Consider the following 26,971-nt stretch of genomic DNA (forward strand, 5'->3'; position numbering starts at 1 on the left):
TTAAAAGTTATTTTACTTTTAGGGTATTTTTTTTTTTTTTGAGACAGGATCTCACCATGTTGCCAAGATTGGTCTCCAACTCCTGTCCTCAAGCAATTCTGCCACCTCAGCCTCCCAAAGTGTTGGGATTACAGGCATGAGCCACTGCGCCTAGCCTAAAAATTATTTTTTAGAAGATTATATGATGATAACCAGAGGAGATGCTTATATTCCCATGTTAAGAATAAAAGAACACGGCCAGGCGCAGTGGCCATGCCTGTAATCCCAACACTTTGGGAGGCCAAGGTGGGTGAATCACGAGGTCAGGAGTTCAAGACCAGCCTGGCCAACATGGTGAAATCCTGTTTCTACTAAAAATACAAAAAATTAGCTGAGTGTGGTAACGGGTGCCTGTAACCCCATTTACTCAGGAGGCTGAGGCAGGAGAATCCCTTGACCCCGGGAGGCGGATGTTGCAGTGAGCCGAGATCGTGCCATTGCACTCCATCCCAGGTGACAGCGTGAGACTCTGTCTCAAAAGAAAAAAAGAATAAAATAACACAAATTAATATATAGATAAATATAGTAACTAGATTTTAAAAACATAAAAAATTAATGTCCCTATCCCCACCAAAAAGCTTTCAAAAAGCAAGAAGAAAGTTAAACATTTGACTGAAAACATAACATGGAAGATGAAAGTATGACAACAGGTCCATCCTCTTATATTCATAATTTCAAAATCCGAGAAGCTCTAAAAACTGAAGGTTTGTTCATAGCTCATGTGACAGCAAAAAGTGGCCAGAGATAACAAAAAGCTAATGATAGTCACATTTAGTGTGAATATTCATATATTTCACTCCAAATATTAACATGTTTGATGACACATTTATGCCCCAGACTCCACAAGATATGTTGAGTCAGTTACGACCAATGATCTTTCTAAAATGCACAAAATTCTGAATTCTTAAACATATCTGTCACATGAAATTTCAGTTGAAAGACTGCAGAACTGTAAATTTTTCAAACATCATCATTCTTCATATCTTCTTAAAAGTATTACATATGTAATAAAACACTTATAAATCTGCCAAAAGAAAATCCATGGTAGAAGGAGCAAGATTACAAAAAAAATGCACGAACATAAACATAAATAAATGCATGAATATAAATCTAAAGATATAAACATGGAAATTTCTTATCTTCTTAAAATTAGTTTTTAAGGATCAAAGTTACCTAATATAATTTAACTTATATTACGCAATTATTTCAAACAGTCTTAAAATTATTCCGTTATATAAAACAATCCTCAGAAGTTGGTATATCATTACCACTTTTCCAGCTTTCCTGATGGTCTGATATTTTGAGGGATTAATAGTTTTCGTTGATTTCTTCGTTTTTACTTTATCCAAAACTGCATAAACAGCAAAACATAATCGAGCCATTCTTGGTAAGTCACAAATATTAATATCAAATTCCAGTGGTTCATTCCAAATATGATCATTTTTCCCTGATACCTCTGAGCTTACGATGGTTTTACACAGGAGCTCAGTACCATGAAAAAGACCAGCCCTGACATGAACCTGTAATGAAGCAGACAAAAACAAAAACAAAGTCATGAATACTGTACCATGAAAAACATCTCTTTTTGTTTGTTTGTTTGTTTCTACACTAAAAACATCTTTATTTTGGAGAAGGAAGGAACATACTGGAAGAAGAAACATGCCAAGTTTTAGAAAGCCTACTTGTCTGCAGAACCACTAGATTGTAATTAACCAGTATATTGTTCAGTAAACTATAGTTAGTCTAATCTGTTTTTCACTTGCTAAGTAAACCAGCTATAAAATCACATATTGGTCCAAATGCCAGGGTGCTCAATGGTTTAAACAGGTCTAAAGAAACCATGACAGTAAGTATAAGCATACTATCATATGCTTACTCACTGACTTCATTTACTTGAGGTCTTGTCTTACCCTTCTCTATGTGTAGGAAAGAATGAATGGATGAGATGGCTCCAAAGTTTCTTTCTACATCTAAATAATTAATGAATTTGTCATACTAAGTCAAGAGCTAACAAAAGATATTCCATCCATATCTATGATTATCCTATATATCACGGTCCTTTGTTTTTCCCTAAAGGCCTGGGGCCAGAGTGATGCAGGGCATGCGTAAGATGTCCCAGACAATTTTACTCATTTGCAGTTTTTTAAAAGATATGACCTAATTATCACCAATTTAAAAGGGAGAAAGTAGAGCTAAAAACAGTAGTAAAACACAGAGATTGACCCAGTGATACACTTTTAAGGTCAAAGTTTTTATACCAGTTTATTCAGATGTGATACTAGCACACAGTATTACTCAATAAATATTTACTAAACAAATGAATACATATGTGGAATTGTTTAGGCTTATCTTTCATTTTTCAAAAGCTTATCAACAAAAGCTTTTCTGGCTAGTTAAGAGTTACCATGCCAATATTTGAAAAGGAAGATAAATACCCAAGAATATCCGCATACTTCATCTATAGATATTAAAATATATTCAAACAGTAATATACAATTTTAAATACTGATGTAATCAGCAATTTTAATTATAAATATTTATAATATAATTATGAGTTTAAAACCTATTAAAATAGTTAAAACTATGTTATGCTGGCATAAATAAAACTGTAGGTTAGTAGGCCAGACATATCATAATACAGTAAAAAAAGATGACTGACTTAATAAATAATATTCTTTTATCTAATTCCAGCAAAATAAACATAGATGGATTACAGAGTTAAATATTTTTAAATGATTAAAAGCTACAGAAATATTATTAAAAAGCTATCAGAATAGCTTTTGAATCTGGATGATGGGTTCATGGAGGTTCATTATACTATTCTACTTTTGTGTATATTTGAAATTTTTCTTTTGAAAAAAAATTAAGCTAAAAGAAAAAAACTGGTTATTCTAAACGCAGATGGATTATTATAACATGATAAATATTCAAGTAACAGGGGTTACAAAGGATACGAAAAGTAGTTGCAGTAAATCCTCAGGTCACTAGGAATTTACATCTGAACACATGGCCTAATTCCCTTCAACTCCAGAAAAAGGCGTAATCCTTCAAGTTTCCTGGTCCCATATTGCTCCAGCTCCCCAAGTACTGAGATGTTACTCCTTTGCTCCTCTGCATTGGAAAAATCTTCCTCCAGCAGGCTATAAACCTGTGCAAGTCTCTCTCAAATCAAACTCAAACAAAAATCTACCTTAGAAGCTAACTAACCATAATCATTCATGTTCTTTCTACCACAGTGACAATGGTACCAGCAGCCACTCAGTCACCTCTGTCTCCTACTTTCAATTCATCATGAAGTCTATGCTGTATACAAAGAAAAAGTTGATTTATGATGTAACCTTAAATGAAAAACAGCATAACACAAAATACCATCAAAATACTATACTATAGCAAAATACTATCAAAAGCACAGCCAGGTGCAGCGGCTCACGCCTGTAATCCCAGCATTTTGGGAGGCTGAGGCGGGTGGACCACTTGAGGTCAAGAGTTCAAGACCAGCCTGGCCAACATGGTGGAACACCATCTCTACTAAAAATACAAAAATTAGCAGGGTGTGGTGGAGAGCACTTGTAATCCCAGCTACTCGGGAGGCTGAGGCAGGAGAATCACTTGAACCCAGGAGGCGGGTTGCAGTGAGCTAAGACTGAACCACTACACTCCAGCCTGGGTGACAGAGAAAGACTGTGTCTCAAAAAAAAAAAAAAAAAAAAGCATGTTCACCTTGTAAACTGTGTGAAGAATACAAATAAAAGTAGTTTACAGGCTGGGCACGGTGGCTCATGCCTGTAAACCCAGCACTTTGGGAGGCCGAGGCAGGCGGATCACGAGGTCAAGAGATGGAGACCATCCTGGCCAACATGGTAAAACTCGATCTCTACTAAAAATACAAAAATTAGCTGGGCATGGTGGCACACGCCTGCAGTCCCAGCTACTCAGGAGACTGAGACATGAGAATTGCTTGAACCCAGGAGGCAGAGGTTGCAGTGAGCCGAGATTGCGCCACTGCACTCCAGCCTGGGCAACAGAGTGAGACGCTGTCTCAAAAAAAAAAAAAAAAAGAAGTAGTTTATAGTGGATAGGTGGAATATTGGTGATTGTTGTCCCCTCTGATTAAAGGGGGACAAATATTAAAATCAATGATCTTTGATTTTATTTTATATAATGTTACCTTTAAATATTTTTAAATAGCCCAGAAAGTATTATAAAATGGCTGAATGTCCAAATGTAAGACCCTATATACAGACATAGCAGCAAAATGGCCACAGTCAATCCAAAACTCATTAAATGAAACCATGAATGAAAACAGAAATTTTTTTGTTTTTTTTTTAAACTTTCATTTTAGGTTTAGGGGTACTTGTGAAGGTTCGTTACATAGGTAAGCTGCTGTCACAGGGGTTTGTTGTATAGATTATTTCATCATCTAGGTATTAAGCCTAGTACCCAATAGTTATCTTTTCTGCTCTTCTCCCTCCTCCCCCTGTCACCCTCAAGTAGACTTCAGTGTCTGTTGCTTCCTTCTTTGTGTTCATAAGTTCTTATCATTTAGCTTCCTTATAAGTGAGAACATGTGGCATTTGGTTTTCTATTTCTGCATAAGTTTGCTAAGGATAATAGCCTCCAGCTCCACCCATGTTCCCTAAAGACATGATCTCATTCTTTTTTATGGCTGCACAGTACTCCATGGTGAGCATGTACCACATTTTCTTTATCCAATCTGTCACTGATGGGCATTTAGGTTAATTCCACATCTTTGCAATTGTGAATAGTGCTGCAATGAACATTCGCATGCATGTGTCTTTATGGTACAATGCTTTCTATTCCTCTGGGTATATACCCAGTAATAGGACTGATGGGTCAAATGGTAGTTCTGCTTTTAGTTTTTTAAGGAATCGCCATACTGCTTTTTACAATGGTTGAACTAATTTACACTCCTACCAGCAGTGTGTAAGTGTTCTCCTCAACCTCAGCAGCATCTCTTATTTTTTGACTTTTTAACAATAGCCATTCTGACTGGTGTGAGATGGTATCTCACCGTGGTTTTGATTTGCATTTCTCTAATGATCAGTGACATTGAGCTTTTTTTCATATGCTTATTGGCCGCATGTATGTCTTCTTTTGAAAAGTGTCTGTTCATGTCCTTTGCCCACTTTTAATGGTTTTTTTCTTATAAATTTGTTTAAATTCCTTATAGATACTAGCTAATAGACTTTTGTCTGATGCATAGTTTGCAAATATTTTCTCCCATTCTGTAGGCTGTTTACTCTGTTGATAGGTTCTTTGGCTCTGCAGAAGCTCTTACGTTTAGTTAGATCCCACTTGTCAATTTTTGCTTTTGTTGCGATTGCTTTTGGTGTCTTTGTCATAAAATTTTTGCCCATTCCTAAGTGCAGGATGGTATTGCCTAGGTTGTCTTCCAGGGTTTTTATAGTTTGAGGTTTTACATTTAAAGTAAATGTAAGTGTACATTTACATTAAGTCTTTAATCCACCTTGAGTTGACTTTTGTTTATGGTGTAAGGAAGGAGTCCAGCTTCAATCGTCTACATATGGCTTGCCAGTTATCCCAGCACCATTTATTGAATAGGGAGTCTTTTCCCCACTGCTTGTTTTTGTCAACTTTGTTGAAGATCAGATGGTCGTAGGCGTGCAGCCTTATTTCTGGGCTCTTTATTCTGTTCCATTGGTCTATATGCCTATTTTTTTTATTAGATATTATTTTTTAAAACAACCATTTGGGTTTTTCTCCCTCTCTTTAAGCAGGCAGTTTCAGGATTAAGTAGTCACACCCTTAAGCAATCTTTCTTTAAGTCCATGTCTCTGAACTACTTTAAATGGTATTTCCCTGTGTTCCCAGAAATTAGTCAAAAAGCCTGGGCACTTTCATTCTTAGTTTCTAAAGACTATGAACTAAAGAAAATTATGAAGAAAGATTTACACAACAGCACTTTTAGAAAATCTTTATATCTACCTTATATGCTATACGCAAAGTATCTAACTTATGAGAAACTTACATTAGCTCAGTATTTTTTTTTTTCTTTTTTTGAGATGAGGTCTCACTCTGTCACCCAGGCTGCAGTGCAGTGGCATGATCTCAACTAACTGCAACATCCACCTCCCGGGTTCAAGTGATCCTCCCACCTCAGCCTCCCAAGTAGCTGGGATTACAGGTGCGTACCACCATGCCTGGCTAATTTTTGTATTTTTAGTAAAGACAGGGTTTCGCCAAGTTGGCCAGGCTGGTTTTAAACTCCTGAGCTCAAGTGATCTGCCCACCTTGGCTCCCAAAGTGATGGGAGTAAAGGTATGAGCCTTTAATACCGGTCTAGCGTGGTATTTTAAACAGCTAAAATAGAACACTAGAAAGAATAGGAATAACTGAAGGCATATTAAGACACACTTCACTTCTCATATTCCCAATTACTTTGTTTCTCTAAATAAAAGTTTAGTTGCCTGTAAGAACCATACAACAATTATTTTCTCCTGAGCAATTAAGAAACAGCCCCATCATCAATGTCTGTATCAGCTCTGTATCATCTCCAGAGAAGTCTTTCAAGGCTGAAGAAATAATCAATTTCACAGCTTTAAACACATTACCAAAAATTCTGTATGACATTATATACTCAACATTTAACCTAAATTCCATTCATTTAAACTAAATTCATATAAACTCCCAATCTGCCCTGCAAACACTGACCAAAAAACGGGGGGGGTAGGGGAAGAAATGTGTATGTACAGTGTGAAAATAGAAAATGAGACCTGAAGAAATAGCTAGGCTAGAAAAAAAAGCTTGGGAATCAAGCAAAGGTGGTGCACTTTTTCAAGTTTCTGACAAGGAAGATACCAGTAATTGCTTTCCAAGATCTGAAGACGACTAAGTGAGAAGAAAAACACTAAGAGGTGTTGATGCAGGGTCCGCATGCCTGAGGCAAACAACCCATCTGACTTCTGAGTTCCTTGACCTAAAAATCTCCAACTAGGTACTTCTCTCCTTCCCTTCAGCCACACAATCCCACAATGCCACCCTGAATTTGACTTCACCACACCCTAGCACCTCCAAATCACTAATTATTACATCTCAGTTTCCAACCACTTCCCACCCCGATTCCAACTTACTGTTAATACATTCCCAAAGGAAAACTTTGTAGCCATCACTAAGACCTCTATTTCAACAACCAACACCTCTTTCTCCCCGCTTCTCTAATAGTTTTGTCTGCCTTCACTCTCGCCAAAATTATCTGCAAGTGCCTCTCTCCCATCACACTCATCTGGAAGTCTGTATCTTGGATAAACCTAATCACCTGCCCCCTCTCCATCCCAAATGTTTTCAGGCAGACCAGCACCATGACTGACTGTTTTCAAATGTAAAATTACTATTTCGGGCTGGGTGAGGTGGCTTACACCTGTAATCCCAGCACTTTGGGAAGCCAAGGCAAGCAGATCCCTTGAGCACAGGAGTTCAAGACCACCAGCCTGGGCAACAGGGCAAAAGCCCATCTCTACAAAAAAATACAAAAATTAGTCAGGTGTGGTGGCGTGCACCTGTAGTCACAGCTACTCAGGAGGCTGATGTGGGAGGATAGCCTGAGCCCTAGAGGCATAGGTTGCAGTGAGCAGAGATTGTGCCACTGCATGCCAGCCTGGGTGACAGAGCAAGACCCTGCCTCATTCAGAAAGAAAAAAGAAAGAAAAGAAAGGAAAGAAAGAAAATAAAGAAAAAACTATTTTGTTACTATAAGACTTCTTACCTTTTACTGCTCAAAATTTCTATTACCATTTATTCTCCAGAGAGATAATAAGCCTGCAAACTACAAAAAAATTTTAAAGCCCTGTTTAAGCTACTTTTTGGGAAAATGAAAATGATTTCATAGGCAACTAACACTCCACACATCTTCATGAAAGGTGAGTGGGGGAGAGGGCAGTGCCATCTATTCACACATGATTTCTGCTTAGAAACCTCATATCCTTAAGTTTTTTTTTTTTTTTTTTTGAGACAGAGTTTTGCTCTCATTGCCCACACTGGAGTGCAATGGCGTGATCTCGGCTCACTGCAACATCCGCCTTCTGGGTTCAAGCAATTCTCCTGCCTCAGCCTCCCGAGTAGCTGGGATCATAAGCACCTGCCACCACACCCGGCTAATTTTTTTGTATTTTTAGTAGAGATGAGGTTTCACCATGTTGGTCATGCTGGTCTCTAACTCCTGACCTCAGGTGTTCCACTTGTCTCGGCCTCCCAGAGTGCTGGGATTACAGGCGTGAGCCACTGGGCACGGCCAAGATGATTTAATGTTACTCTAGGCTCAGTTGATGATCCATGTGTGTGTGTGTGTGTGTGTGTGTGTATATATATATATATATATATACACTTTGATCTTATTTGACTTTAAATGAACACAACGAAGTCTCCACTGCCTAATCTTCCCCAATACACAATATTTATTTAGGAAGTCCAAATATTATTCAATTAAAGATAAACTATCAAATGGCTGAATACAGTACTAAGACTGAATTAATTTGGTCTCTCTAGAATGACTTTTTCCAGATTACACTGTCAATATTATATTTTATGTCTACCTAGTGAAAGACATCATAAGAGAAGCATTATTTTGCCTACTATAATATGATGTTGTCAGAGGTGTTGGTGCTCTACATTACTCACTGTGTCTCATTCATAAGGACTCCCTAAGCGTATCTCTCTCAATTTACAGTATTGAAATATGCTACAAACTCATAAATAACTAGTTTGTTTTATCTTATGAGATTCTGAATAGTATAACTGATCATGTTTTCTCTTTGCCTTGTCCACTAGGTGTAGGGCAAGCAGACAGTCAAATATGTAGCCCACATCAAGCAATTAATGACACAGGATCTAATATTATACACATACCTACTAGGAATCTTGCTACTGGGTTTTTTTTTTTCTTATTTCCTGTCAATTAACTATCCTCTATTTTTTTTAAAGTCAAAACTGTCTATATTGTATGTGCTATGTAAGAGAGACAGACACACACACACTCACACACACACAGAGACTGTGTGTGTAGGCTCACCTCAATCTGTAAAATGAGATTTGGTAAATCATAAATAAAACAAAACATACATAAAATATATTTTGCATCTGTTGTATGGGAGGTTATAAGATAGGAATATCAGGATAAAAATGGTATTCAATTCTTACTCTCGATAATCTTACCTGAATTTGTCACCTTTTTAATATGACATTTAAATATAGTTTATGCAGAAAATTATGAATTTTACAAATGACTATTTTTCAGTGTTCTGGTGATAAAGACATTGAGAAATACAGACAAATAAGTCCCCACCATATAATAAAGGCTCAATAAATGTTCACTAGTATTTAAAAACAAAACAGAACGCTAGTTATAACTGCATCCAAAAACTTCTGGCAAAACTCAGGTATAGGAAATGAAGTAGAATTAGGGAAGAGCTGCTATAAAAGCTCAAAAAAAAAAAAAAAAAGCCCTGAATTATAATGGGCTAAAAAAAAGTCCCATACCACCTGTGTGAACAGCCACAACAAAGAATGTCATCTGGGAAAGAATAACAATAAAGAACAAATCTAACTTGAGCATGGTGACAATTTAAAAAAAAAAACACCCTGCACATTCTGAAAAAATTTGTTGAAAATAAGTATCATTATTTAATAGTCAAAGTATGATTTATTTCAGGCCAAGTCATTAAGATTAGTTCTGCTTGAGAAATCTCTGTGTAATTTACCAAAATTATTAAAGTTGACAAATCGTTAAAAAGAAACAAGAGTAGGAAAAAAGACCCAACTTTATAATGATGCTAAAAATTCTGTTCTCTGAATTTAAAAATTCTGTTCTCTGAATTTAGAATCTCCCATTAAAAAAAAAAAAGAAGCATAAAAAAAGAAGTTTTTGTTTTCAGAAAAAGCAGTAACAAAACCCATCCTCTAAATTTGTATCACATGAAATTTTATAAAAACTGTCCCATTTCCTGAAGTTTGATCTGGGTCATCTTCAATCTTGAGAAGTAAAGCATTTTAAAGTATAATTAATCATGCTTTAAAGCCTGGCACAGTGGCTCACGCCTGTAATCGCAACACTTTGGGAGGTCAAGGTGGGCAGATCGCTTGAGCTCAGCAGTTTGAGACCAGCCTGGGCAACATGGCGAACTCTCCTCTCCACTCAAAATACAAAAAAATAGCCGGGCGTGGTGGTGTGCGCCTATGATCCCAGCTACTCAGGAGGCCGAGGTGGAAGGATCCCTTGAGCCTTGGGGCAAGAGCCTGTGGTGAGCCAAGACGTGTCACTGCACTCCAGCCTGGGTGACAGAGCGGGACCCTGTCTCAAAAATAAAAATAATAATCATGCTTTATACAGTTACATGTTTTATTATCCAACTTTAATAAATTTTCATGGAAACACTTCTTCACAAGCCCCAGAACATTAGGAGAGCAAAAGAAGTCAGGCTTTGACATGCAAAGGACTTGCCACTGTGCTATAGCAGGGAGGTGCCAAGCCAACACACAGACTGCATTCCTATACTCACCAATTAAAAATGTTCTGTGTTGAATAAGATATGAATGTTTTTCACATCAACATTTTAATTTCCTTCTTGTTCCACAATATGGCCAAAATCCACTACATTTTTGCCCTTAGATATTAGACACAAAAAAAGATCAGTAGCATGAATAGGTGGAAATTCCCATGTTTTGGGAATTTCCCAGCCTTGATCATTTGTAAAAGTGAAAAACTGTCTCTTTTACCTTCATCACTTCAGACACCAAATGTGAGGGTTTTCCTACACCAACCAATTCTCCAACTCTCTGGACACCAATTGGGTATCCTACAATTCAATTTTGAGGCTATCTGGACTTAGGGCAGATGCTACCAGGTTATGGCATTAGTTCTATAAGACTGACTTCCAATTCAGGTGACAATTGCAAATCCCAGGTTATTATTTGTACTTCTGATCAATCAAGGGTTCCCACAAATGCCCTCCTCAGGTTCAATTTGATCTAATGGCTCACAAAACTCAGGGAAACACATTTATCCATTTATTATAAAGGATATTAAAAAGGATAGAAATGAATAGCCAAATGAAAAGGTATATATATGTTCTTCAAGGTCCAGAAGGGTCCCAAGTGCAGAAGCTTGTCCCCATGGAATTTGGCTGCACTATCCTCTCAGCATGTGGATATATTCACTAACCCAGCAGCCCTGCAAATCCCATTATTTAGGGTTTTTATGGAGGAGGCTCCATTAAGTAGGTCTGGTTATTAAGTCATTGGCCACTGTTAAGTAGGTCTCTGTCCTCCCTCCCCACTCCAGAATTCCTGGTGTGAAGCTGAAAGTTCCAATCCTCCTCTGGCAACCGGCTCCATCCTGGAGCTATCTAGGGGCTGTAAGTCTCCATTCATCTTGTCAGCATACAAAAAGACACTCCTATCATTACCCAGATTCCATGGGTCTTGAAAGCTCTTTTGTCAGGACACTGAGACTAGATCAAACCATTAGAATAATAGATGCTCCTATTACTCAGGAAATGACAAGGGACTTAAGGAGCTCTGTACCAAAAGCCACAGCGGAGACCAAATGTATTTTCTTTATTATGTCACAATTTGTAAAAAGGTAGCTTTGTTCTGACTTATGAGAAGAATACTACGTGACCTCCAACTAAGGATAAAATGTTAGAGACAGTTATGTTAAAATGTATTCATTCATTGCACAAATATTTATTTAGTGTTCCAGGCACTGAAAGAAGAAGATAAAAAGAGGAAAATACGGGGAAGGTGTGGGGGTAAGGGGTGTGGGTGTGAGGTTTGAAAATTTACCTGTTGGGCATAGTGTTCAGTATTTGGGTGATGAATACACTAAAAGCCCAGACTTCACTTCTAACGCAATATATGCCCAGACTTCACTTCTATGCAATATATGCATGTAAGAAATATGCATTTATACTCCCTAAATATATATTTTTTTAATGTTTAAGATTAAAGATACTAGTTTCTTGGGTTATATACTTTAATAGATAAGGAGTCCTGAGACCTATATAACTAGGCTATGGGGAATTATGATGTATGACTAATACGTGTGATACAGGATATTTCTGCACTTGTATTTCTCTTGGGCTTCTTGAATTTGTGTTTCTGTCTTTTGCTGACTTTGCCAATAATCTAGTTTCCTGTGATTATTTCCTTAAGTAGTCTTCCTGAACTGTACTCTTTCTCTTATTTTTCTCAAAGTCAGATTGCACAAATGTTAGACTTTCTAGTATTTTCTCACAGGTTCCTGGGGCTCTATCAAATTTTTCTCCCATTTTTCTCTCTGTTGTTCAAACTGGAAAATTTGTATTGATTAATCTTTAAGTTCACTGATCCTTTCCTTTTTCATCACCATTCTGCTATTGGGTCCATTCAGTGTATTTTAAAATTTCAGTTATTATATTTTTTAGTTCTGAATTTTCCATTTGATTCTTCCTTATATCTTCTATTTAATGGCTGAAACTTTCTCCCTCTCCAGTCCCTCCTGCTGATTTGCCCTTAGTTGTTATAGCATTTTCATAACTGCTTTCATGTCTTTGTGAGATAATTCTAACATTTGTGTCATCTCGTCACTGACGTCTATTGAACTATCACTGTCCACACAACTTCAGATTTTCCTCATTCTTTATGTGTCAACTAATTTTGAATTGTCTTCCAGATATTTTGTCTATTATGTTATGAGACATTGGGTCTTGTTTATATCCTATGGAGAATGTTGATATTTTTGTTTTGGGGGACCATAGTTAGTTAGGTTCAACAGTTGGAAGTTTCCATGAGCCTTCTGTGAGCTGCAGTTCCGACACCAGTTCAGTTTTCAAGTCTTCTTGCAGGGTAATTTGCATCTGTCCCATGTGTGCACTACATATTAACTAGTTTGAGACTTGGATAATGGAATATGCCACTGTTCAGTTCTCAAAGTATGTAGACTGTTAAGAGCAGATCCTCATATGCACAGCTCAGGAATAAGCTTATAAACACAGATAACTTTAAGAGCTTGCTTTCCCGAGCTTATCTCACTCTGCAATGTTCCAAGTATTTTTTAGTAGGCTGGGGTTCCCCTTTACTTGTTACCCAACCAGAAAGCTGCGGCTTTATTCACTCACACTTCCTGCAACTATGCTAAACACTGGGGGGGGTGAGGGAAGGGGAGACTTACTCCATTCTCTTGTGTCTACAACTCCTATAATTGAAACGGACATTCAACTCTGAGTCTTAGGCTCTGCCTGTCCCCACTGCTCCTGCCACTGCCACTGCTACCAGTGTTGCTATTGCCACAATACTGTTCAGAGACTGGGGCAATGCAGAAGAGAAAAAAGAAACAAAAAGAGGAGAGAAAGAGGTACAATTCATACATTCTCTGAGAGTTAGAAGACCCCTTTCCCACTAGAGCTATAAACAGCTATAAATAATGTCATCTTCTAGATTTTAGGCAACACTGAGTTCAGGCTTCTGCTGAATATTAATTAGATATATACATGAAAGACGAAAACACTACAAGGCTAGCCAGGCTCGGTGGCTCGTGCCTGAAATCCCAGCACTTTGGGAGGCTGAGGCAGAAGGATCACTTGAGCGGAGGAGTTCAAGGCCAACCTGGACAACATAGTGAAATCTCGTCTCTATAAAAAGTAAAAAAAAGAAAAAAAATTAGCTGGGTGTGGTGGTGCATGCCTGTAGTCCCAGATATACAGGAGTCTGAGGCAGGAGGGTCTCTTGAACCCAGGATGTCAAGGCCGCAGTGAGCCGTGTTTATCCACTCCACTCCAACCTGGGTGACGGAGCAAGACTGTCTTTAAAAAAACAAAAAACAACAAACAAACAAACAAAAAGCCCTACAAGGCCAAGGAAAGATTGATCAGGAAGCTATATGCTACAGAATTCCAAGCACTCCCACAGAGATGGAAGATGTTCAAGTGCCAGGGAGGCAGAGTGGTGAGTCAACACTGAACATTTGAGATTTCTGTTATAGACCTCATACAGAGTCATGTGTCCTGTATGATCTCTCAGACTGCAAATACGATGGATTAGACGCCTGTGATTAGGTTATACTATATGATACTGCCGGCTTTAAGTAGGGCAGATAATCCTCAGTGAGCCTGACTTATTTGTTGAACCCTTAAAAGACACTCAGCTCTTCCTAGCAAAAGAGTCAAAGAATGAGAAGATTTGATGCGTGAGAAATTTTCCGGACTTAAAAGTTAGACAGGGCCACAGGGCAAGGATCTGAGAGCTGTCTCTAGTTACAGAGAGAAGACCCCAGCCAACAGCCAGCAGGGAATTGGAGACTTCAGGCCTACAATCACATGGAACAGAACTGGGCCAACAACCTGAATCAGTTTAGAAGCAGACTCTTTCAGAGCTTTCAAAAAGGAGTGCAGCCAAAGTACACCTAGATTGCTGAGCTAGTAAGTAAATGTTTTAAGTTTATGGTATTTTGTTATCCAGCAACAGAAAACTAACATAAGGGACTACTATGAACTTTATGCCAATAAACAACAACAAACCAAATTCTCTGAAAGACAAAAATTACCAAAATTGACACAAAAGAAACAGAAAATCTGTCTACCATACCCATTAAATAAATTTTGAATTTCTTTTTTTTTTTTTTGAGATGGAGTTTCGCTCTTGCTGCCCAGGCTGGAGTGCAATGGTGTGACCTCAGCTCACTGCAACCTCCGCCTCCCAGGTTCAAGTGATTCTCCTGCCTCAGCCTCCCAAGTAGCTGGGATTACAGGCATGCACCACCATGCCCAGCTAAGTTTTGTATTTTTAGTAGAGACAAGAGTTTCACCATGTTGGTCAGGCTGGTCTCGAACTCCTGACCTCAGGTGATCCAACCACCTCGGCCTCCCAAAGTTCTGGGAGTACAGGCATGAGCCATGATGCCTGGCTATAAATTTAGTTTCTAATTAAAAACCTTCCCATAAAGAAAACTTAAGGCTCAGCTGGCATGGAGTAAATTCTATCAAATATTTAAGGAATAAATAATACTAGTCCAACGTAAACTTGTTCAGAAAATAGAGAAGGCTTCTCACCTCATTATATGACCAACATTATTCTAATACCAAAATCAAAGAAAGACATTACAAGTCAAGAATACACCAATATCCCTCAATTTTCCTTATGAGCATAGACAATAAAATCCATAATAAAATATTAATAAGCCAAATTTAATAATGTATAAAAAGGCTAACACATCTTGACCGAGTGAACATTATTTCAGAAAAGTAAGGTTGGTTTCAACTTTTGAAAACCAATGGATGCCGGGCGCAGTGGCTCACGCCTGTAATCGCAGCACTTTGGGAGGCCGAGGCAGGCGGATCATGAGGTGAGGAGATCGAGACTATCCTGGCTAACATGGTGAAACCCCGTCTCTACTAAAAAAAATACAAAACATTAGCCAGGCACGGTGGCGGGTGCCTATAGTCCCAGCTACTCAGGAGGCTGAGGCAGAAGAATGGCATGAACCCGGGAGGGGGAGCTTGCAGTGAGCCTAGATTGAGCCATTGCACTCCAGCCTGGGTGACAGAGTGAGACTCCGTCTCAAAAAAAAGAAAAAGAAAAAGAAAACCAATGAATTAAAATATACAAATCATCTCAAAAAATGCAGAAAAAGTGATCAACTTTTTCTTAAAGGATAAAAATTTTCAGCAAACTAGGAAGAGAATTTCTTGAATAAGGGGCATCTATGAAAAAAACTACATTATATTTAAAGTTGAAAGACTGAATGAATGCTGTCCTTTAAGATAAAGAACAAACTCAAGATGGCAGGCTCGGCATGGTAGCTCACACCTGTAATCCCAGCGTTTTGGAAGGCTGAGGTGGGTGGATCACCTGAGGTCAGGAGTTTGAGACCAGGCTGGCCAACATGGCGAAACCCTGTCTCTACTAAAAATACAAAAATTAGCTGGGTGTGGTGGCAGGCGCCTATAATCCCAGCTACACCGGACGCTGAGGCATGAGAATCACTTGAACCCGGGAGGCGGAGGTTGCAGTGAGGCAAGATTGCGCCACTGCACTCCAGCCTGGGTGACAGAGTGAGACTCTGTCTCAGAAAAAAAAAAAAAAAAAAAGGTCTACTATAATGATTAATTTTATGTGTCAACTTGATTAGGTCACAGGGTACCCTGGTATTTGGTCAAACATTTTTCTGGGTGTTACTAATGAGATATTTGGTCAAACATTATTCTGGGTGATTTTGGATGTGATTAACATTGTCATCAGTAGACTGGGTAAAGCAGATTGCCCTCCCTGATGTAGGCTAGCCTCATCCAATTGGCTGAATACCTGAAGAGAACAAAGACTGACCCTCCCCAAGTAAGACAGAATTCTTCCTGCTTGACTGCCTTGTAACTGGGACATTGTCTTTTTTTCCTGCCTTGGGACTCTAACTGAAACATTGGCTCTTCCTGGGTTTGAGTCAAGCCTACCAGCCTTCAGATAGGAACTACACCCACTGGTATTCCCGGTTCTCAGGCTTTCAGATTCAGACTGGAACTCAACCACTGGCTCTCTTGGGTCTCCAGTTGCCCACCTCCATAATCATTTAAGTCAATTTCTTATAATAAATCTTCTATATTTTTTGCTTATTTATTTATATGTGATAATATAGATATAGATATACATATTGTATCCTATTGGCTCTGTTTCTCTGGAGAACCCTGAGTAATCCATTTACCCTTATCACTTCTATTTAAAATTGTACTGGGATTCTTAATCAGTGCATACAGGAAAGAAAAAAGTTTGGAAAGAAAGATGTAAAGCTGCCACCTTTTTTCAGATTTTGCTTTAACATTCTACTGGAGCTCCTCACCTGTGTAGCAAGGTATATCTACAGGAAAATCATGTCATAATTACATTTAATGTACTCAAATTCAACTATATAATCCTGCTGGGGAGAAGAAAGAAAAAGAGAACTACAGTGCTAGGTACGGTGGGGTGAGGTACATACATTAAATACTACCTGTCATTAAGCCCATTAATCCTCTCCATGAACATAACAACGGCAAACAATAGAATCAATCAAGCTTGATACCTGATAGAAGTGGCAAAACATATGGACATAAAATGTCATTGACTTTATTGGGTTTCTGACCACTGACAAAGGAATAACGCATAATGATTGAGAAAAAATAAAACACGAATGGAGGCTTCTTGGATATTCTTTAGGAAGAAATTAAGTAAAGGGCTGCAGAGAAATACCAACAATAAACAAATTAAAGAACTGATAAATTATTACAGAAAACAAATATGATAACCTGAAATGGGAAGAACAAGCAGAAATTCCCATTTGTTACTATGTAGATTCTATATCTATACCTATAAATTACTAAACAAAACCATATATATATAATATTCCATATGACTTGTGGGTAGATTTGACTCCATGTGATTTTTGCTTTTAAAAATGAAATCCCGGTCTGGCATGGTGCCTGTAATCCCAGTGCTTTGAGAGGCCAAAGCAGGAGGACTGCTTGAGGCTAGGAGTTCAAGACCAGCATTGGCAACATAGCAAGACCCTATCTCTATAAAAATAGAAATAAAAATAAAAATTAGCTAGAAGTGATGGTGTATACTTGTATTTCCAGCTACTTGGCAGGCTGAGGTAGGAGGATGGCTTGAGACCAGGAGTTCAAGGTTACAGTGAGCTATGATCACGCCACTCAACTAGTGAGGGTGACAAAGTAATACTCTGTCTCTAAATAAATAATTTTTTTTAAAAAAAGAATAAAATCCTCAAGGAAGTCTACTATTTACTAATCCAGAGGACTGTCCAACACGTATTATAAAGTGAATAAATCAAGTTATAGAACAATGTATATAGTATCATCCCTTTGTTAACAAACCATTTGACAAATCACAGAAATAAATACAACCAAAACCCCTTTAATTCTCATATCATATGTTTATATATATTTTTATAAACCTGGAGGACATTCACAAAGCTTGTTAACTCTGAATCCCTTATGATGGTAAGGAGAGACCAGTACCTTTTTTCTTAATCATGTTTGCACTTTTTCTTTTCCTTTCTTTTTTTTTTGGGGAGACTGGGTCTCACTCTGTCACCGGGGTGGAATGCAGTGGCACAATCTCAGCTCAGGGGCAGCCTCGACCTCCCAGGCTCCAGCAATCCTCCCATCTCAGCCTTCCTCATAGCTGGGATTACAGACATATGCCACCATACCCAGCTAAGCTTTGTATTTTCTGTAGAGATGGGATTTCGCCATGTTGCCCAGGCTGGTCTTGAACTCCTGGAGTCAAGTGATCTGCCCGCCTTGGCCTCCCAAAGTGCTAGGATTACAGGTGTGAGCTACCACGCCCAGCCTGTTTGCACTTTTTCATTTGTTGCAACAATTAGTCTTGTTATACTTTTGCAATTAAAAAATTTAAATTAAAAGATAAAAACAGGATTACCACTAAAATAGAAAACAGAGGTTAACTGGCCATAAAAACACTCATTAAAAAGAAAAATCTAGGCTGGGCACAGTGGCTCACACTTGTAATCCCAGCACTTTGGGAGGCCACGGCGGGCGGATCACGAGGTCAGGAGTTCGAGACCAGCCTGGCCAATATGGTGAAACCCCGTCCCTACTAAAACTACAAAAATTAGCCAGGTGTGGTGGCGTGTGCCTGTAGTCCCAGCTACTGGGGAGGCTAAGGTAGAAGAATTGCTTGAACCCGGGAGGCAGAGGTTGCAGTGAGCCGAGATCATGCCACTGCGCTCTAGCCTGGGCAACAGAGTGAGACTCCATCTCAAAAAAGAGAAAAATCTAGCTGAGGATATAAAAGCAAAGCCTTTATTTTAATGATAGCTACTCACATAATCTTCTTCTAAAATTGCATATATTTAAGGTGTACAACATTGATGTTTTAATATAGAATGAAGTGCTTGCTACACAGTCAAGTAAATCAACATATCCATTATCACATACAGTTACTTTTCTTTTCTGAGCGGTAAGAGTACCTAAAATCTACTTTCCTAGCAAATTTCCTGTATACAATATTATTAACTATAGTCTTCATGTTGTATATTAGATCTCCAGAATCATTCAACCAAGATAACTCTTTGTACCTTCGAATTATTTCTCTCAACTTTTTTCACAGCCTCACCCACTTGTCTAACACCAAAGGTGGTAACCACCCTTCTACTCTCCCCCAAAATCTTTAATACCCATGTACAAAAGCAAGACATTGGTAATTTTTGGCAAGGGGCTCCTGAATATATCTTCACAGCAACAAACATTTCAAACAAACCAAATCTCTTTCTTGGATCACAAAAATTATTCACTTAATTTCCTACCCAGCAAATTAGGGAAAATAATGCTTTATACTCTGAGACAAAATGCTTTGTTAAGTCTTTATTTAAATGTATGGGATTGAGCAATAAACCCCCATGTGTTAACAACTTGTGGTCCATAACGTAGTAACCTATTTTCTTCCAGGAAATGGTATTACATGTTCTCTGTGCTCAGTTTAAAAGGAAAGAAAAGAAAAAAAAAAAAAAAAAAAAGACTGAAAGAGGGGTTCAGTGCAGCTCTAGGCAAGGCTGAGAGAGGAGAGTAAGCTTGCATAAAAACATGAAATCTATAGTTTTGGCTTAAATTTAACTTGCTGAAATTTAACATATTCATCATCACATAAAATTACCTTTGTTTTTTTTGAGTGAGGAGTGGTAAGAGTACCTAAAATCTACTCTCCTAGCAAATTCCTGTATAAAATATTATTAACTATAGTCTTCGGGTTGTACATTAGAACTCTAGAATTATGCAACCAAGATAACTCTTATCTTTGTACCTATGAATTATTTCTCTCCACTTTCTTCACAGTCTCACCCATCTATATTATATATTTCTTCTATACAATATACAGAAGAAATATGTAATATATACTGGAAAAATAATGTCAATCTTTCCAGTAGATCTCTAATGATTCAAAAGTCTTTGAATTTTAAAACAAAATTTTAAAATTTTAAAACAAAAATTCTCAATAGTCTTATAATAAATTACCATATTCTATATCATGTAATAGATCAATATGGATAAAAGTCAATCTCCAATGTGACATTATTGAGCATATCAGTGAGTTATTCAAACACTGGAGCAGATGGCAAATTCAAATCTTAGTGGGTACTCACTTTTACAGTTTCCTCTGTGTTAAGTTTATTTCCCTTAACCAAGACAATTTGGAAAGGGTTGTTATTTTCCCAAACATGCTGTAAAAGAATAAAATAAATACAAATTATTTTAATGAAAGAAATGAATATTCTATGCTAGCAATGCAATTGTCATCAGTTCTAATGTCTATTGGCAAAACTATGAAAATAGAGCTCTAAACTAACAACTGAAAGTCACATATACTAAATTAAGCATTGGCCGGGCGCAGTGGCTCACGCCTGTAATCCCAGCACTTTGGGAGGCCGAGGCGGGTGGATCATGAGGTCAGGAGATGGAGACCATCCTGGCTAACACGGTGAAACCCCGTCTCTGCTAAAAATACAAAAATTAGCTGGGCGTGGTGGCGGGCGCCTGTAGTCCCAGCTACTCGGGAGGCTGAGGCAGGAGAATAACGTGAACCCGGGAGGCGGAGCTTGCAGTGAGCCGAGATTGCGCCACAGCACTCCAGCCTGGGTGACAGAGCAAGACTCTGTCTCAAAAAAAAAATTAATTAATTAATTAAGCATTATAACCCCTAGCACTTGGCTTTCATGGGAAAACATAGGCAGCATTCCACTAATGCTAAGAGATATCACTAAATTAAAAAGCATTAACAAATAGTAATAAAAGCTTTGTATAAATTAAGAGTTGACCATTTATATTAATACAGAAATAACAACATCAAGGAGTAGTTCAATATACAATTTGTGACAAATGAGTAACTGACTAAAAAGTATTAACTGTTCAAATAAAGACAAACTTAAAATTTGCTTTATACAAATATATTACATTCTGAAAAACAATAGTGCCTTTCATATACGTTTAGTACTAAAAGAATTCAGTATTAAGAAGGCAGGCAAATTATACCAAAAATATTACCACAGTTAAGCTGATAGAAATGAAATATACTGGTTAATTCAATTATTTCTGCACATCTAACTTTTCTACTAGAATGTCTCCAATTACTCATTGAAGTCCTATATTTAAATCAAAATCTCTAATTTGATGGCATTTTTCTTTGGCAGAAAAAGACACCAAAAATATAAACGGCATATTTACATTTAATTGTGGCTTGAGTAAAAATAATAGTATCTAGAAAGATAATTTTTAAATAAATGGTGATCGATTTTTGGCAAATATGCATTGGTTTTCACAGAAAGAGAAGTGAGCAAAGGAAATATGTGTGAAACTTATGTAAACTAACACAATCACATGCCTTTTGGGGTTACTAAAGGTTCAGAAGTAAAACTTACAGAAATAATTCGTGTTTTCTTTGGTGGTAATGGAAGAGGAAGATTAGATGAATTTCGATTTATGGCAGCCTCTATGGCAATCATTTCCTGTTCATACATTTTCTTGATCTTGCAGCATTCCACAAGTATAAAATGGGGCAGAGTCCTGTTCATCACACAGTTCCGGATATACTATAGGGGCAAGAAAGGGGAAGGTATTGATTTTCAAGCCAACACCTAAATCAATAGAATAAAATGAAGCTGAACAACACTATATCAAATGCACTGTGAAAGTATGTCTTAAACCACAGCTGAATATCAAGAATATTAAAAAAAAATTTTTTTTTTGAGACAGGGTGTATGTTGCCCAGGCTGGAATGCAGTGACACGATCACAGCTCACTGCAGCCTCAATCTCCTGGGCTAAAGCGATCCTCCCATCTCAGCCTCTGGAGTACCTGGGACGACAGGCACACACCACCATGCTCAGCTAATTTTTATATTTTTTGTAGAGACAGGGTTTTGCCATGTTACCCAGGCTGGTCTTGAACTCCTGAGCTGAAGTGATCTGCCTACCTTGGCCTCCCAAAGTGCTGGGATTACAGGTGTGAGCCACCAAGCCCAGCCTAAGCATATGAGAATTTTAAATCACAATATGAAAAATAGCTATCATTAACTGAACACCTAAGTACCTAAAGAACTGAGTTAGACAATTATTGTATGTTACAGCTAATCTCATTACACTCATTTAACATATTAAAGAAATGAAACTCAGAAGGGTTAAGTTACACACCTAGTACCTGTAAAACCTAGATTTAAACCCACTTGTCTAACACTAAAGTCATACTTCAGCCATTACTTTCAGCTTGGCTAGAAAAGCTGAATATGTGGTTTGCATGTGGCAGATTCACACTTTCTATGGATCCCTGAGATGGCCCCTTTCCATCACAGAGCTCTAGGCAAGTATTACCAGCTGTCTTCCCATCAAAAACCTACCGATCATCCCAGTTTGATGTTCTATTTCCACAAAACCAGAATGACTCTCCAGAGGCATATAAGAAAAGGGGTGATTATTCATATTACCAAAGATTCCTAACAAAGTAAATAGGAATCCAATGTATTCCTCAGAAGAATGAATTTCCTATATAGATCCAGAGTGTGATTCAATGTATCGTAATTCAATTCAGAACCATTAAAAATAAATTTTTGTCAGAGGAAAAAAACTTCCAGAATGTCTCTCAGAAGTTATATATGATAGTATGATAAATATATTCATCCAAAAACTTTTCACTATGAAAGATCCATTTCTCTCACATTCCTTTGCCTACACTGTATATTCTCTCTCTCTCTCTCTCTTTTGTACAGGGTCTCTCCTGTCTAACCCTGCACAAAAACACATACATGCTTCTGTTTTTCTTTATAATAACAGAGGATAATGCTGGTAAAATATACATTCTCCTTTACATCTCTTAAGGTAAAAAGAAACGTTAAATTAAAGAAACAGGAATCTACTTGAATGATGGCAGAACATGAAGAAAAGTCAGTACTTCTATGTTGCCCACCAAGCACTTTTCATCTTGTTTCTTCTTATGGACTAGAGTTCAACAGCTTACTATCAGAATACCACAACTCCCAAAGCTGTGCACATTAAGTTATAACTGCTCCCGGACCTTATATGTGAGCCACAAAATTTAAGGGCCACACCAGAAACCTGAGAAGAGGTGTAACATCATGTTATCTGCTAATAAATTGCAGCTCCATATTCTCAAACACATATTACTTTATAATTGGCATGCCTATATCCCTCTTGTTTAAACAACAACAATAATATCACAAAATAACAAGACTTTCCTAAAATTCTGTAACTACTAACCTCTAACTGGGCACTTATAATAATATTCCTTACATAATGACTATTTTTTAGTCTCCAAGATATTTTAACAAAAACATCTTCAAGTTACTTGAAGGCAAAGCCAAGGACCTAGTCTTTAAACAGTATAACAGTATACCTTATAGGGAGAGAGGTGCTGCACTGCACATAGCATATTTAAACTCCACTTTACTCCAAAAATAATCTGGGGCAATTCAGTCCCATACAGAAGCATATTCTCAAAGAATTCTTAATTAAATGAAAATAAATAAATACTCGGATGATTAAGAAAGGCTTTTGAGAATGGTCAAACCTAATGCTTGCAAAATTCTTGCCATACATGGAAGTAACAAAAAAGGGGCAAGGGAAATTCCATGCATAAATATTTCAGACTGGAATTGAAAAGTTTTCCTTTACTTAGCTAATGGATAATCACAAATAAGTTTTTATACAATTCAATGGATGACCATTTAATTGATTTTTAAATACTTTACCTCCCCCAGAATATTTCACATTTATACTATATGATGAAATAGAAAGCAGCCATAACAGTGTTAAAAAAATTCATAATGATATAAGACAATAATTATAAGGCTAACTAAAACAATCAAAACAGCCGAATGAGCCGGGCATAGTGGCTCATGCCTGTAATCTCAGCACTTGGAAAGGCCAAGCAAGTTGGGCGGATCACTTGAGGCCAGGAATTTGAGACCAGCTTGGCCAAGACAGTGAAACCCTATCTCTACTAAAAATACAAAAAGAAGCTGGGCATGGTGGCGCACACCTGTAATCCCAGCTACTCGGGTGGCTGAGGCACAAGAATTGCTTGAACCTGGGAGATGAAGGTTGCAGTGAGCCAAGACTGCATGCCACTGCACTCCAGCCTAGGCGACAGAGCAACACTCTGTCTCAAAAAAAAGCAAAGCAGAATACAAACATATACATACATATATTTTTGTGTACAATCATTATGCTAAAATACACACATAACTGCAAAGAAAAGTGACAAAAACATGCCAAAAGGGTAACAATGATTATCTCAGAGGTAACTACTATTATGAATATTTACTATTTAATACTGTATAATTTTCTGTATATTCCAAATGTTCCACTGTGGGAACACATTTTTAAAGTCAGAAATAAAATATATATATATATACTCATAGACTTTTCTGGTAAATTAATAGTTAATATACATACCTGGAACTGAATTAGTGGATGATCACCAAAAACATATTCTACTCTCCCGCTGACTTGCAACACATAATCATAGGGGCTAACTTCATCTTCCTTCCCATGAATAGTCAAACGTTTTTGGATTGCCAATTCATTTACTTTGATAGGATTCATATTAGGAGACACTTGAAAGCTAAACACGTCCTAAAGGTGGAGGGAGATGGGGAAAAAAGCAGTAAATGTTATATTTATGCTGAAAAATCACTATTACAATCATTATGTAATAATATGTACAAGTGTACATAATATTTATATAGGTACATCCTTCACAAATTTTATATGGACGCATATTTAGAATGTAGACAAGTTTACTGAAAGATAAAGATTTCTGATAATTTGAAAGTCATCTTACTGTAGTCATAGTGCACAGCTTCCACAGGTAAGATTAATATTTAACTAAAGGTTACCATTAGGCATTTTCCAATGAACATCTTATCTTTTTTTTTTTTGAGACAGAGTCTCGCACTGTCCCCCCGGGCTGAAGCACAATGGCGAGATCTTGGCTCACTGCAACCTCCGTCTCCCGGGTTCAAGCAATTCTCCTGTCTCAGCCTCCTGAGGAGCTAGGATTACAGGCGTGCATACCACGCCCGGCTTATTTTTTGTATCTTTAGTAGAGACAGGGTTTCACCATGTTGGCCAGGCTGGTCTCAAACTCCTGACCTCATGATCCGCCTGCCTCAGCCTCCCAAAGTGCTGGGATTACAGGCGTGAGCCACCGCGCCCGGCCACACACTGCAGCTATATTTTGTATATATATTTTTAAAAACTTACACATTTCTCACTGGTAAGAAGACAGCCATACTTTATACTAATTAAACCATAAATCAGCAATTATGTCCAATTTTAGAAACATGTAAATAGAAACATATAGAAATTCTAATCAATTAAAAATGAAGATATAGTTTGGAATCGATATAGCATTACCAAATCTGTTCATCATAAGACTGAATGATACAGTTAACACCTGAATCCTCTCATAATCTAGCAAGGTAATTTTTCATTATATGATCATATACTAAAGATATAAGAAGCTGTCTCCCAAAGCAACCAACTGCTACTCTGAACAACTAACTTATTGCTATTCTCTATACTGACCTGACATCAATTCCATAATATTTTCCACTAATTTAATTTAAATAAATCACTCTCCTGAATTTAAGATGTCTTAGATTCAAACTTTTAAAAACTAAACTTACTAAGTATTTCACATCTATTTTTTCCAGTATTTTACTTGTTCTTCTGTGTTTTCTATGAGTTGGTGCCTGCCATAGACTGAATGTTTGTGTCTCCCCTGGCGAATTCATATGTAGAAATCTAATCTCTAATGTGATGATATCTGGAAGTGAAAACTTTGGGATGTGATTAGGCCATGAGGGCAGGGTCCTCATGAATGGGATTAGTGTCCTTATAAAAGAGACCCCAGAGGCCGTGCACGGTGGCTTACACCTGTAATCCCAGCACTTTGGGAAGCCGAGGCGGGCAGATCACCAGGTCAGGAGATCATGACCAGCCTGGCCAACATGGTGAAACAAAAATTAGCTGGGCATGGTGGTGCATGCCTGTAGTCCCAGCTACTTGGGAGGCTGAGGCAGGAGAATCACTTGAACCAGGGAGTCGGAGGTTGTAGTGAGCTGAGATTGTGTCACTGCACTCCAGCCTGGCGACAGAGCAAGACTCCGACTCAAAAAAAATAAATAAAATAAAATAAAATAAAATAAAATAAAATAAATAAAAAAGACCCAGAGAGCTTCATCTCCTCTTCTGCCATGACATAGCAAGAAGACAGGTATGTATGGACCAGGAAGCAATCCCTCATAATGAACTGGTGCCTTGATCTTGGACTTCCCAGCTTTCAGAATTCTGAGAAACAGGCCAGGTGCAGTGGATCACACCTATATGGTGCCTTGATCTTGGACTTCCCAGCTTTCAGAAGTCTGAGAAACAGGCCAGGTGCAGTGGATCACACCTATATGGTGCCTTGATCTTGGACTTCCCAGCTTTCAGAATTCTGAGAAACAGGCCAGGTGCAGTGGATCACACCTATAATCCCAGCACCTTGGGAGGCCGAGGCGGGCGGATCACTTAAGCTCAGGAGCTCAAGACCAGCCTGGCAAACACGGTGAAACCCTGCCTCTACTAAAAATATAAAAAATTAGCCGGGCATGGTGGCTCCTGCCTGTAGTGCCAGGTACTCGGGAGGCTGAGGCAGGAGAATCCCTGAACCAGGGAGTTGGAGGTTGCAGTGAGCCGAGATTGTGCCACTGCACTCCAGCCTGGTGTCAGAGCGAGACTCCATCTCAAAAAATAAAATAAAAAAAAAATAAAAGAGACCCCAGAGAGCTTCCTCTCCTCTTCTGCTACATAAGGACATATCAAGAAGATAGTTATGTATGCACCAGGAAGCAATCCTCATAA

At 38.0% G+C, this 26,971-nt stretch overlaps 1 protein-coding gene across 7 annotated transcripts in view; it reads right to left on the bottom strand.

The window, feature by feature from the left end:
- The window catches only part of PIK3CB (phosphatidylinositol-4,5-bisphosphate 3-kinase catalytic subunit beta), a 184,283-nt gene that overhangs the window by 63,192 nt on the left and 94,120 nt on the right, over window positions 1-26,971 (bottom strand). For all 7 annotated transcript variants that reach the window (XR_002914434.2, XM_024245077.3, XM_002814095.5 and 4 more), the window contains 4 exons: window positions 24,518-24,697; window positions 21,470-21,640; window positions 20,198-20,275; window positions 1,308-1,559 (listed from right to left, as the gene is read on the bottom strand). Coding sequence is in view for 6 of the 7 variants with exons in the window: in XM_024245077.3 (XP_024100845.1) it covers window positions 1,308-1,559; window positions 20,198-20,275; window positions 21,470-21,640; window positions 24,518-24,697 (681 nt within the window). In the remaining variant the exon portion in view is untranslated. The remainder of the gene's footprint in view (window positions 1-1,307; window positions 1,560-20,197; window positions 20,276-21,469; window positions 21,641-24,517; window positions 24,698-26,971) is intronic.

The sequence above is a fragment of the Pongo abelii genome, chromosome 2 (genome assembly GCF_028885655.2).
Source record: "Pongo abelii isolate AG06213 chromosome 2, NHGRI_mPonAbe1-v2.0_pri, whole genome shotgun sequence".
NCBI lineage: Eukaryota > Metazoa > Chordata > Mammalia > Primates > Hominidae > Pongo > Pongo abelii.